This window comes from Plasmodium knowlesi, assembly GCF_000006355.2.
Source record: "Plasmodium knowlesi strain H genome assembly, chromosome: 13".
In the NCBI taxonomy this organism is placed as follows: Eukaryota; Apicomplexa; class Aconoidasida; order Haemosporida; family Plasmodiidae; genus Plasmodium; species Plasmodium knowlesi.
The window spans coordinates 1,181,359-1,194,891 of record NC_011914.2 but is presented as its reverse complement, the minus strand read 5'-3'; the positions used below and the strand labels follow the sequence as shown (position 1 = coordinate 1,194,891).

The 13,533-nt window shown below is 31.7% G+C and overlaps 2 protein-coding genes across 2 annotated transcripts; both read right to left on the bottom strand.

The window, feature by feature from the left end:
- Positions 1-5,765: 5,765 nt before the first annotated feature.
- PKNH_1325600 (uncharacterized protein) lies at positions 5,766-6,952 on the bottom strand (the record flags this gene model as incomplete). The annotated part of the gene is made up of 2 exons (XM_002260658.1): positions 5,766-6,722; positions 6,863-6,952. 2 exons carry the CDS (start codon positions 6,950-6,952, stop codon positions 5,766-5,768), a joined length of 1,047 nt encoding a protein of 348 aa, XP_002260694.1.
- Positions 6,953-11,053: 4,101 nt separating this feature from the next.
- On the bottom strand, positions 11,054-12,720 carry PKNH_1325500 (conserved Plasmodium protein, unknown function; the record flags this gene model as incomplete). The annotated part of the gene is made up of 2 exons (XM_039113524.1): positions 11,054-11,983; positions 12,181-12,720. 2 exons carry the CDS (start codon positions 12,718-12,720, stop codon positions 11,054-11,056), a joined length of 1,470 nt encoding a protein of 489 aa, XP_038969902.1.
- Between the last annotated feature and the right edge of the window lie 813 nt (positions 12,721-13,533).

Genomic DNA, 13,533 nt, shown 5'->3' with positions numbered 1-13,533 from the left:
TATTCCTCTAAATATGGAAGCGCATTCACAGATTAATTGTACTGTAAAAGTTGCGATATACAAAAAAAGGGAATAAATATTTGTTGGGAGTTTAAAAAAATTCAGAGTTCCCAGTTAAAAAAAAAAAAAAAAACGAATTATAAAAAAAGCTAACTAATATATTATTCACGTTTGATTAATTTTTTATCATTGAAAAAAATATATGCATATATATAACATATGTTTTTTTATTTATAAGTAAATTTATTCTAGCATTTCTTAATTTATTACTTTAATTTATTTCCAGGAAACAATGGGATTATATAGTAATTCAACTAAAACTGTTGAAAAAAAAAAAATTTGTTATAAAAAAAAAAAAAAGATGTACAATTTAATTTATTAAAATAAGAATAAAAAACGGGACACGGGAAAAAAAAAAAAAAAAAAAAAAATATATATATATTTTATTTAAAAAATGGAAAGAATTATCCTATTTAGGGGTCACTATATATATATATTATGTTATATATTAGTGCATTTTCCGCGATTTTGTATGCATGTAATATTTTTAGGGCAAATGATGTATGTTATTTTAATTGCTTCATGCAGATTTTTATACGGGATTGGTGCAGAAAGTTAGCGAAATTTTATCAGAAAGTGCATTTATTTTATAGTACCTAACATTTGACGTGCTTTTCTTTTAATATGTTAAAGTTATTTCCATTACCAGAAGTAAATTTTAATATGCACCGAGGATGGAGAATTTTCTTTTTCCCCTTATTTTTGAGCTTTTTTTATAAAAAAGGATCAGAATTTTATCCCTAGTCTCTTCAACAAGGACGTAAATCTATGTTCTTACTAACTTTTTATAACTAAAAGTGATCAATATAAATGTTTAATAGATTCATGTTTTGGGGAAGGACCCTTTTGCATGCGATCGGCTTTTTTTTTTTTTTTTTTTTTTTTTTATCATTTCTCAAAATAAATATAAGGAAATAGCATCTATGTACATCTTTAGGCAAAGCGCGGAGACATTATGGAAAACAGCCTTCCTTATTTTTTTAAGGCTAGTTTTTAGAGCGAGGGTACTTTAAAAAATGAGACGCTATTGTTTCGTTAATGGGTTAAAAAATTCGTGCTAGGAATTCTTAAAGAGAAGGAGAATGAAGAAGGATTTTATTTGTTCAATTATTATTATCTATATTTTTTTAAGCATTTCCAAAAGGAGGGCTTATTTTTAATATGTTATGTATTTTTTTCCCCATAATGAAATCTACTATTTTTGTGTTCCTTTTTCTTTAACTTCATATTTTCTATTTGAAGAGACGATTCCCAAGTTGTTGCCCTTCTAAGAAATTACATTTTGCTGGAGTAAGTCCCAGAAGCTAGAAAAATTTGAAATTGAATTTAAACTTTATATGAGGTTAAATTACGTCCCCTATGTTAGGTATAAAGAAAAGAAAAAAAAAAGAATAATTGTTCCATATAGCTACATGATGAAAAAAAGGAGCTAGACGCTAGTTAAAAAAATATATATATATATATATATATATATATATATATATATATATAAGACAGATAGCGGACTACTCAGATTGGACATAGTTATATAATAAATCAATTTATTTATTCTTTATAAAAATATCCGAATGGACATTATGAATATATGGAAAATGGATCTAGCTAAATACAAAATAAGTGAATTATATATAATACGGCGTGGCTCACAATTATTGAAAGTGTACCACGTATTCGTAATGTGACGCCGGATGGTTGAGTATCATTAACTTTTGCACGCAGATGAGTATGCATTAATTCTTTCAAATATAGGAAATATGGATGAATGAATTTTTCCACATTTTTTCTTATAATAATGTTGTTAAATCAGTTTGATCCTTTTTTAATAAAGTAGGCTATTCCATAATTTAGCGCATCCGAAAAGGCGGACACATCTGACTCACATGCGCATCATCATGTGCGCAGAAAACGTATGCTGCTCTATCGATCGTAGTTGCATGAACATGCATTAAATGAATAAATTATATAATGAGAAAAGAAGCAGAGAAAGGGGTATATTACTTATTTTTTTATTTCTTACCTTTGGGGGAAAAAAAAATATTGCTTTGCACTGCATTGTTAGAATAAAAAAAAAAAATTCACATATCGATCCGGCAACATATTTTTCTCCTAATAACTGATAAACATGCATCAGAATATATTTCAGCAACAACAAAAAATAAATATATATTTATACTCTGTCGGTTTATGCACAATGCGGATTATATGTATTTAGTACAATATTTATATATTAGGCTAAAATATTTCACAAAGATTAAGATGCATAATGCAATTTTTCAACTGACTCGTATTTTTGCCATAAGAGGTATGACACATTCAAGTATATTATATATATTTTTTTTAAACGACTTCCACTTTTTTTCCCATAAGTAAAATATGCACTTCTTTTTGTATAACATAAATCAATTCCGATATATTAGGAATTATGGTATGGCAAAATAAAAATTTGATTGTGCACTTTTTAAAAAAGTAAAAAGAAAAGAAAATGAATAATAGGCAAAATGAATAATAGGCAAAATGAATAATAGGCAAAATGAATAATAGGCAAAATGAATAATAGGCAAAATGAATAATAGGCAAAATGAATAATAGGCAAAATGAATAATAGGCAAAATGAATAATAGGCAAAATGAATAATAGGCAAAATGAATAATAGGCAAAATGAATAATAGGCAAAATAAATAATAGGACGCATAAGAAAGAAATAAATATAATTCTTAATCTCTACTTGATATTCACGTGCAATACGAATTAGTTGTACATACATGTTCATTTTATGTATATAATGCAGGTGTACGTAAAAATAAAGTTTCATTGTTATATTTGCGTGTGACGCAGCACACGCATGACATATATATATATCTACATATTTATTTGAAGTGGCCAAATGAAAATGCATAGGACAATATAATACATTACGGCGACGTTATTTAAAATGTCTGTTTATTCGAAAATTTGTTTATGAGCAAATAACCCCGCGTGCTTTCTGTTGATCGGAAGAAAATTAATTCCATACGTTTCTTCCATGTAAGAGTACCATAATTATAATTGCGCCCATTGCTCACTTTAGGATATATAAATTGTTTTCCCGTGTTTAGTTTTCGCTTCATTCATAATTATATGATGCGGCTTTCACACAGCCCCATTCTTCCCATTTTAATTAATATATCCATGTATATTACATCATGAGAAGAATTCATAAATTTCACAGTCTGAAGTTCACTTATTTTTAGTTAAAATTTTTTGTCTAGAAAATTGTCCCTGTTTTCTTCAGTTACTACTATTTATTCATTGCATAATATCAGGGGTATGGCGTCCTGACATATATATATACCTTTTTCCACAGCACCCTAATACAGAAAAGTGTGATGATTCTTATTATAAGTTAGTGACATACAAATGATACACAAAGTACGGCGAAATGTGGGCGATTGTCACATTCATTGGAATAATATGTACACGTGGGGGTTGTTATTGTATAAGAAAACTGCTCTTCCGCATATTTTAAGAACGTTCCTGGTTAAAAATGTTACACACAGATCGAACTCCGTACACATGTGCGCTAACATTTTGAACAACAATAGTACAAAATCTTCGTAAGCGTATAAAAGGTTCTAATTTATAATATTATAAAACTGTAATATATGATTCACTATCAGTGTTTATTATTCGAATAAAAAGTGCTATCCCCCTATAATTATACATTTTGATGTGATTTCGGTTATTCATGTACGGTAAGGGTAAAAAACAAATATTAATTTGTTCAATAGTGTACGAAAAAAAAAAAAAAAATAATAAGGGCACAAAAATCATGCATACATTCATGAATATTTCGTGTATAAGTCATAAAAGTAAATAAAGAGTCAACATACATTCCTTATAAAAAATGTGCGTTATAAAAATGCACGCACAGCGATCTAATCTACGTTCCACTGTGGCTATTATTTTTCATAAATGTGATTGTTCACCTTACATAATAAAAGGAGTTTCCATATGTATATATACATATATATATGTTCTTTTAAAAAATAACAACAATGTATGAACAGGGATAAGAACACCTTCCTGAAGATTCGTTGATAATGGTTCTATTCCTAAAATTACATTTTGACAATTTTAAAATAACATGGCATGAAAGAAGAATACATCACTAAGGAATAGTTACAGTTCGATCGTTTTCCATTTTTTATTATTGTACTCTTAAAGACAATCCTTAATTACAAATAAATGGTACTAGTTTGTAATGCTTCTTGCGAAGATACTGCATTCAACGGTGCTCTTCCTTCTGCATATGTCTTGCGCTAAATTGTCCACATGATAATATGGAGGTGTTAGTGGTGGTGATGGTAGTGCACAAATTCATACAATTCAATGAGTAATTATATTTATAGATTTACTCAAAAATGAAATAATTACATAGCTGTAAACCAATACAGAAGAATAATTCGATAAAATGTAATGAAAAAAAAAAAAATATATATATATCTTTAAAAATTCCATGATTCCTTCATATAGTTAAACACCCCCATTTATTCTGTGCAGACACAATGACAAATGCTTCCGTATAATGTCTTGGTGTAATATACACAAAAATAATTTCGTGCCAATATAATTATGATTCATCGTTCTGTCCTTAAATAATTAAGAGTAACTATTTAAATTCACCATTTTCCATATCATATATATCAACAAAAGAACGTTATATACACTGCTCAGCACGTCCAATTTGTATGTTCGATATGGTGATAAATAAAGTAGCACGTAGCATGAAAAACGTATAAATGAAGGGTATAAATGAGGGGTAAGTTACATTCCTTTGGAGTATTTTAAATTAGTAATAAACGATTCCCCCATATAGCTTAAATGAGCATACAACCCCTTGAAACAGGGAATATACAAAAGTTCACATGAAGTGAGTTTGCAGTGCATAATAATAAAACCAGTCCATAGAAGTATACGAAGTGCGTGATGTAGAAATGCGTATTCCCATGAAAACTGTGTTTTATATATGTAACACTAAAGTGGTTAACTGTTCAAATATTCTTATGTGCAACGGAAGAATAGAAATAATATCATAACTCATTCTCTCATCGTTTTATAGTGTTGCACTTTTCTTGAATATATAATTATATTTTTATTGACCAGCAGAATAATAAAGTATTATTTATAAATTTTATTTAGTTTTAAAGGTTTTAAAATAAAGAAAACAAATCGTTTGGGGTGTGTGTGTGTGTGGGGGGGTTAGTATGCATATTTGAAAAGTAATTGTATCACGCATTCTATGATACCTTACTCTTTGCATAAGAAATGTAACATTTTTCGAACAAGTGTGCAGAAGAATTTATGGATATATGTATATAGACACACATATATATAGCAGAAAACAAATTATAAAAAGAAGGGCATATTATTGTGCAAATGAGGAATGTTATCAATGTAAATGTTTAAAAAAGGAGCAAAACTACCTACATATGTACGGATACAAAATAATTAGAAAAAAAAAAAAAATAATTAGTGTGAAACTTTAAAAGAGTGGATCATTTGAATGTGTGAAACAAGTTAGACGTATGTACATATTTTACTTGTATGCATAGAATATTTTCACATACATTCAAATTATTTCATCACAATTTAAAGGGTCTACAGCAGCATGTACGAAAAGTACTTCTGTTTTACATATTTCATTTCGGTATATAACTTTTCACATGCTACACCCTCGGGCGATGCACTATCAAATTAAATGCACAGCATCCAAGCAGTACAACGCACACTATCGGTATAAACGCGGGAAATATTCCTGTTAATGAAAATATGGATAAAACAGCAGCCTCAAATACGAATGCGTAAAAAATAATAAGTGGAGTCGCTAAAATAATTAATGGCAAAAAAAACAAAATAGGAATAAATATTTTGAATTTGTTTATATATGGAAAGAACTTTCCAATGATTCCTCGACCATTATCAGCATAACGACCAGCTGCTTTTTTTTTTAAAAATCGTTTCACTTCTGCCTTCAATATTTTATCCACTTTTTTTAAGGCGGTAGGTACGATTGATCTTTTTCTTGGTTTCACTAATTCTCTATACATATAACTATCAATAGATCCTTCGGAAATATCATCTTCTAATTTAGAAGGAATATAATCTTCTACTTCATTGGTTAATTCTCTCCTAAGATTATTCGTTCGTTTTATTTCACCCTTTGGTTTTGCATTACACTCTTCATGATGCTTTAGTTCGTCAAAAAATTCTTCCAAATTGTTACAAAATTTGAACGGATCAGAATAATCCTGATTATTGTGATTTGTGTTTGGTGAGATGAGAAAAGGGTTTTTCTCCAAATTATTATTACTATTTAATATGTTAAAATGTTTTTGAGAAGGTTTGTCTAGAATGAACTTTTTACACAGTTTTTGAGAGAGGTCTTCCCGTATGAACACATTATATTGTTTCCGAAAATAGTCATCATGTGTTAATGCATTTAGTCTATCTCTGAATGACTCATCATCTTCATCAAGCAGATCTATAATTCTTTCCTTTAGAGCCTTATATCGTTCCTGTGTTTCTGGTTCTATATCACCCTTTAATATTCTACCATGTGCTGTGTGTAAGGCGCTATTTTGAGGGTGCGTTCTTTTGTTCCATGTATTAGCAGTTACGAGTGACTAAAAAAAAGGGGAATTAAAAGAGTTAAGCAAATATATGTATATTAGCAGAATAAACATAATATTTCTCTATAAATGAAAATACAAAAGGGAGCAATAGGGATAATGCATCATTAAATTTAATTTTCATATTTCCTTACATCATATATGTGCTTCGAGGTCGATATGAAAAGGGTAAGGGTAAGAGTAATAATAAGGAAGTGTGATTTACGGTATGTCCTTTCTTTCATTGATAATCTAATGTTTTTAAGTCATTATAGTAATTGAAAAAATATTTATTTAGCTTCCTATATAATGATTTTTCCCTTCTGTAATACTAAGCATTACAAGTGCGCGGTGTTTTTTACTTATCGCTTGGTACTTTTAAAAACTTTTTAATACTTTTTTTTCGAATGTTCCTCACTTAAAAGGGCATGTAAGAGCACGAAGTTCCAATGTTTATATGTTATGTTAAAATGCGTAAAAAATGTACATTCTTGCGTACAGGAATTCTTTCGTAATCATTTAATTACAATGTTTCAAAAAAAAAAAAAAAAAAAAAAAATACTACAAACTAACATTCAAATTAAAATCAGAGTTAAAAATGAAATTAAAGTGAAGATAATTTTATTACAATTATGTGTGGCAAAAATTTAAAAATCCTTTATCGTTATTGCAAGGTATACCAAGCAAATGTGCGATTAATTCTATATGGCAATATATATATCATTCAAGGAATAAAAAAAAAAAAAACACGGGGGGTATATTAAAGAAAGCACCATATACATATATAACTCATAAATATATATGCGCACGAATTACATATTTACGAATTTGTTTTATGTAATTTTAGATGATATGGGTTGAAAAAAAAAAAAAAAAAAAAGGAAGATGAGAATGTACTTGATATTTGTCAAATATAAATAAGACTGATTAAATAACGTGAACAATTCCAAGAAATATATGAAAAATATATATTTATGAATATTTATATATTCGTAATAAAGTTACCATGATTCTTATGTTCATTGTAGATTCTGTAAAGAATAATTTATACATTGTAGAAGTAAATTTGAGCATGTACAAATATATTCAATTAAAATTATTCCAAGCTTTCTGTTAACTTACTATTGCAATGGCAATGTTAATAAATGAATTGTCCCCTTGAACGAGACAGGTGCACAATTCCCTTAATTAATATGCCCTCTTTCTTTTTATTACCCTTATAGTATGTAATGGAGGCCTCTTGGTCTTATTACAAACAATACAAAAGGGAGCGTTCCTTGAACAGTAAGCTTCATACAAAATTGCCAAGAGGAGTAACGTTTTTTTCCTTGTGTTCGGCGAATAGAGGAAAAGTGGTTTGTGGAAAAAATTTATCACTGTAAGATTATGTATATGGAACTTATTGTACACATTAATGTATGTATAATTTGTAAATATATTAAATTCCATTAAACTTAAATAAAAAGTCCAAAGAAGCAAAAAAAGGACATGCTCTATGTCCACCTCTACTATGATATTATATGTTGCTACAGGGCCCGATATGTGGCATTAACTGTCAGGACAGTATGATACCCCTTTTCGACTTCTTCAAATACGTGGTCATAAATGATCCCGTTACAATAGTTTATTGAACATATTTCTTCCCATTTCATGTACACCTTCCTCAAGCAACACACCACCGCATCATTGTAGCTAGGGGATTAGTATCTACATAGAGTCGTCTTACTTATGTCAGACGTGCTTTCTATTGGATGCTGAACTAAGTATATACAAATTCCTTCATCATACACAGAATAATCGCACAAATACAATTTTTTCTTTCTCTTCCTCCTCATTCAAATTTCCGTCCCCTTTTCTCATTCTTCAAATAGACACCTTAATTTTCACAAAAAGAAAGTTCCATTTTAAATCACAACCCTACTCCTGTAAACTAAACTTGGGTCCATTAACCCTAAACCATAAGCACGGAACCTAAACTTGGAACCCCTTCAATAGGAACACTTTCCATAGGAACCTCTTCCATAAGAACATATTCCTTAGGAATAATGTCTTCTTCCTTAACCCGGAACCCACCTTAACCCTTAACCCTTAACCCTTAACCCTTAACCCTTAACCCTTAACCCTTAACCCTTAACCCTTAACCCTTAACCCTTAACCCTTAACCCTTAACCCTTAACCCTTAACCCTTAACCCTTAACCTTTAACCCTTAACCCTTAACCCTTAACCCTTAACCCTTAACCCTTAACCCTTAACCCTTAACCCTTAACCCTTAACCCTTAACCCTTAACCCTTAACCCTTAACCCTTAACCCTTAACCCGGAACCCACCTTAACCCTTAACCCTTAACCCGGAACCCACCTTAACCCTTAACCCTTAACCCGGAACCCACCTTAACCCTTAACCCTTAACCCGGAACCCACCTTAACCCTTAACCCTTAACCCGGAACCCACCTTAACCCTTAACCCGGAACCCACCTTAACCCTTAACCCGGAACCCACCTTAACCCTTAACCCGGAACCCACCTTAACCCTTAACCCGGAACCCACCTTAACCCTTAATCCGGAACCCACCTTAACCCTTAACCCGGAACCCTAAACCCTAAACCCTGAACCCTAAACCCTAAACCCTTAACCCTTAACCCTTAACCCTTAACCCTTAACCCTTAACCCTTAACCCTTAACCCTTAACCTTTAACCCTTAACCCTTAACCTTTAACCCTTAACCCTTAACCCTTAACCCTTAACCCTTAACCCTTAACCCTTAACCCGGAACCCATCCTATCCTTAACCCGGAACCTACTTTTATCCTTAACCCGGAACCTACTTTTATCCTTAACCCGGAACTTACCTTAAACCTTAACTCGGAACACACTTTACTTTTAACCCGGAACCAACTTTATTTTTAACCCGGAACCCACTTTATCCTTAACCCGGAATCTACTTTTATCCTTAACCCGGAACCTACTTTTATCCTTAACCCGGAATCCCAACTTGTGTATGCTTATATTTCTGAAATACTCTTAGCTCCTTCAGGATGACGAAGAGACGATATAAAAACAGCATCATAAGAGGTGCTGCACGAATTTCCTAAATATTGCAACCTGAATAGGGGAAATTTGAACGTAGATTTATTTATAAATGAATTATTCCACATTGGTTGTAAAAACTAAAGGTAGAAATATGCAAAAAAGTCTACAGAGAATGTTTCAACAAAAAACCTCTAACTCTCTATTGTAAGGTGAAATATAGGTGTAATGACAAACTCAGGGGTGGACTCTTCTCAATCGAAGAATATGTTGGCTAGTACTTTGGGGGCATAGGTAAACAATATTAGCAGGTATCACTCGGATTTTCCGAAAATGAAAAAAAAATGAATAAAACCGAAGAGAGTTCCCATTTATCTTTAAACAGTTTCGTTAGCGTGTCCATAGTTATAGTACTGTTCTTCTTTCTATTGTCTATACATGAACACTGTAAAAATTGCCTCAAAATATATTATCCTCATGTGCATGTTATAAAACGTTCTTTGTGATATTGTTCCTCCGATGGGAATCATTATGAAAAGGGAAAATTTCTAATCAATTAAAATTTTCACCCTTCCTTTTTCCCCTTCTTTTTCCATAAGTCTACACGCATTGGATGTTAGTTGCGTATAAGATTCAATAGGACGAATGAGATTGTGAATAATTTCAATATGTAACAAATTAATTATATAATGGGAACAAATTTTCCCTGCTCTGCACACAAACTATGTACATAAGTAAGTACACCAATTGGTTGTTAAAAAAAAAAAAAAAAGAAAAAAAAGGCGCCACTTCCTTGGGAGATAATGGGCTTCAAATATTAGGAAATGAAAAAAGGCACATGCGCCTAGGCACACAAACAAAGCATACATGTGTATACGCGCTGGGGGGTGAACAACCAAAATTTCCCCTTACAAAAATGTTGCATTGTCTTAAAAAAAAAAAAGGGGGGGTATATGCTAATGGGCACGGGATTGTGCACATTATATTTGGTGGGGCGCGTAAGCGTATGCCCACTGACACCATGCTAATGCGATGCGTGAAAATACTGTAAAAGGTTTAAACCTGCACTTGCGAATGTGCCCATTTCTAAACTTTTCTTCTTTTTTCTTTTTCTTTTTTCTCCCCTTTAGGGAGGGAGGGGAAGAATAATTATGAGCACTTATGAACAGATAAGAACAATTTTTACAAGAAATTTCATCCTTCCAATTTACTAATAAGCTCAAAATTCTGCTCACATTTCTTATATGTCGATGTAACTTATTCTATACGGTTAAAATACTTGTAACAAATGTTCTAACGGTCACTTCAAAACATATCGTTTAATAATAATAATAATCATCCTCATCCTCGTAGCCGTAGACATAAGGATGGTGATCGTAATAATCGTCAAAATCTTCATAATAATCATTACCAGAATCCACATAATAATAGTACTCATCGTCATCATCTTCTTCTCCCGTAGCCGTTATTGCCGCCTTTTTCGCTTTTGCCGCTGCTGTGAATAAGGCCTCCTTTGCCACTTCTGCTCTTTGTGCCGCTTCTACCATTTCTGAGAATTTTTCCGCTTTTGCTACTTTTGCTGCTTTTGTCGCTTGTACTCTTTTTGCTGCTTCTGCTTTTTTTGCCTCCTGTGCCGCTTTCTCGGCTTCTACCGCTCTTGCCGCTTCTGCTATTTTTGCCTCCTTCTTCGCCTTCTCTTCTTCTTCTCTCCTTAATTTTTCAACCAGACCTAATGCATTAGCTTCATCCATTTTTTCTTTTTTCTGTTTCAAATACCCTCTCACTGTTCTGGGTCCAAAATTCCATTTCTCTTCAAACCAAAACATTCGTACGCATTTCCTGAGTTTCCTCTCGTCTTGCAACTTTTGTAAGTTATTGAGCTTCTTATGATAAGCTGCTCTCATAGCATTCCATCGTTTCTCCTTATTATATTTATACTTTTCATAATTCATACTTACAGCGTCCATTTTTTCATCCAAAAGTATTTTGTCCTCGTCGTAGAATGGGCCTATACCAGGCAATTTGTCTTCCGACGGCTTAAGGGCTACCTTATGCCTGGCTTTATTTCTTTTTTCTTTCCATTTCATTTCCATATCTTGCCGTTCCTTTTTTATTTTTTCCTCCAGCTTCTTTAACTTATTCTCCATTTTAAGATCGTCCTTTTTAATTTGTTCGTTCATTTTGTCCAGGTACAGTAACAGTTGCTTCCTCGCTTCGTGCTTCTTTATTAGTCTCGTGCAGCTATTCCTCTGTAGAAAAGTTGGGAGTGTAGGAGGTTGGTATTTATGTGTGCGCATGGTTGTTGCACCTTTCCCGCGTTGGTCACACGTTTCAGCGTGCATATATTATGAATATTCCTTCCGCGCAATTTTCGACACACTCGTCAACAGCAAAACGAATGCAGTGCGCGAAGAGGGAGTAATAATTTCTGCTATTTCCAACTTACGCCCCATCGCATCAGAAGAACGATGATCATAACAGCTTGAAAGAGAGTCAACATATTATTCGTGTTTTCTACGCCCTCCGATTTATTTTCGACTTTTTCCGTTTTATTTTCGACTTTTTCCGTTTTATTTTCGACTTTTCCCGTTTTATTTTCGACTTTTCCCGTTTTATTTTCGACTTTCCCTGTTTTATTTTCGACTTTGTCCGTTTTATTTTCAACATTCCCTGTTTTATTTTCGTCTGATTTCAGATGTCCACTGATTTCTGATTCCTCCATAGGAAAATCTTCCTCATTATAATAATAATCATCATGGTCATTATAATAATAATCATCATCGTCATTATAATAATAACCATCATCGTCATCATCATCTTCTTCGTAATAACTCGGATAGCTTCCGTGAAACATGTTACTAATTACGGGGGCATGCGGAGGATGGTAAGGTTCGGACACATAATAACTCTCACTGAAGGAATTGAATGGTCTGTCGACGTTCATCACGGAGTAGAGGCCGTAGGGGGAGCCTGTGTGGTAAGCCATTTTGTTCTAATATATTATGTAAATTATGCGTGAAGGTTTTTATATAAAAAGGGCTAGACAGTACATTATTAATTTGTACTTCGTCTAAATAAAAACTATTAAAGTAAAAATGTCCCCTTCTTTTATTTATTTATTTTATTTTATTATTTTTTTTCTTTTTTTCCTCTTCTCTTGTCTTTCTACTTCCTCTATGCTCCTATAATTGAAAGTAAAAGAAAAAAAAGGGAAGAATCTAATATATTACTGTTCAATGGTAAAAAAAAAAAAAAAAGGGAAAGCGTATAATAGTTTAGAAACTTTGCTACAGATGTTGATCTATATTGCAGAATGCTCAATAAATATTACCTTAAATCCAATAAACAATATTTGCCCCTTGTGAAACCCGTCTCAAAACATTGGAAAATTTTCTTCTATTTTAATTTTCCTTTTTTTCCATTCCTTCTAATTATCAAGTATTAATATATCCTTATGTATAATTGTAAATTTTTTCCCTCCTGTTACATTTAGGCAGAATATAATATTATTCTAATTTTATAGAACAAAATTAGCTCAGGTTCCTTCTAAGAGAATGGTTCTTAATTCTTCAAAAAGAGGGAAAATTCTATTAAATAAAATTTCTTTATCGAAAAAAAAAAAATTTTTTTTTTTTTTTTTAACGTTCTTTTTCCTCTTTTTCCTTTTAAGAAAGATAGACCAAGGTAAAATAAAACTCGAAAAGAGGTCTGACGTATTCTTCTTCAGAAAGTCTGAGATCGAAGTTGTTAGTAATAATTTTTTTTTGTCAGCAGATGTTGGAAAGAAAAAAAAAAAAAA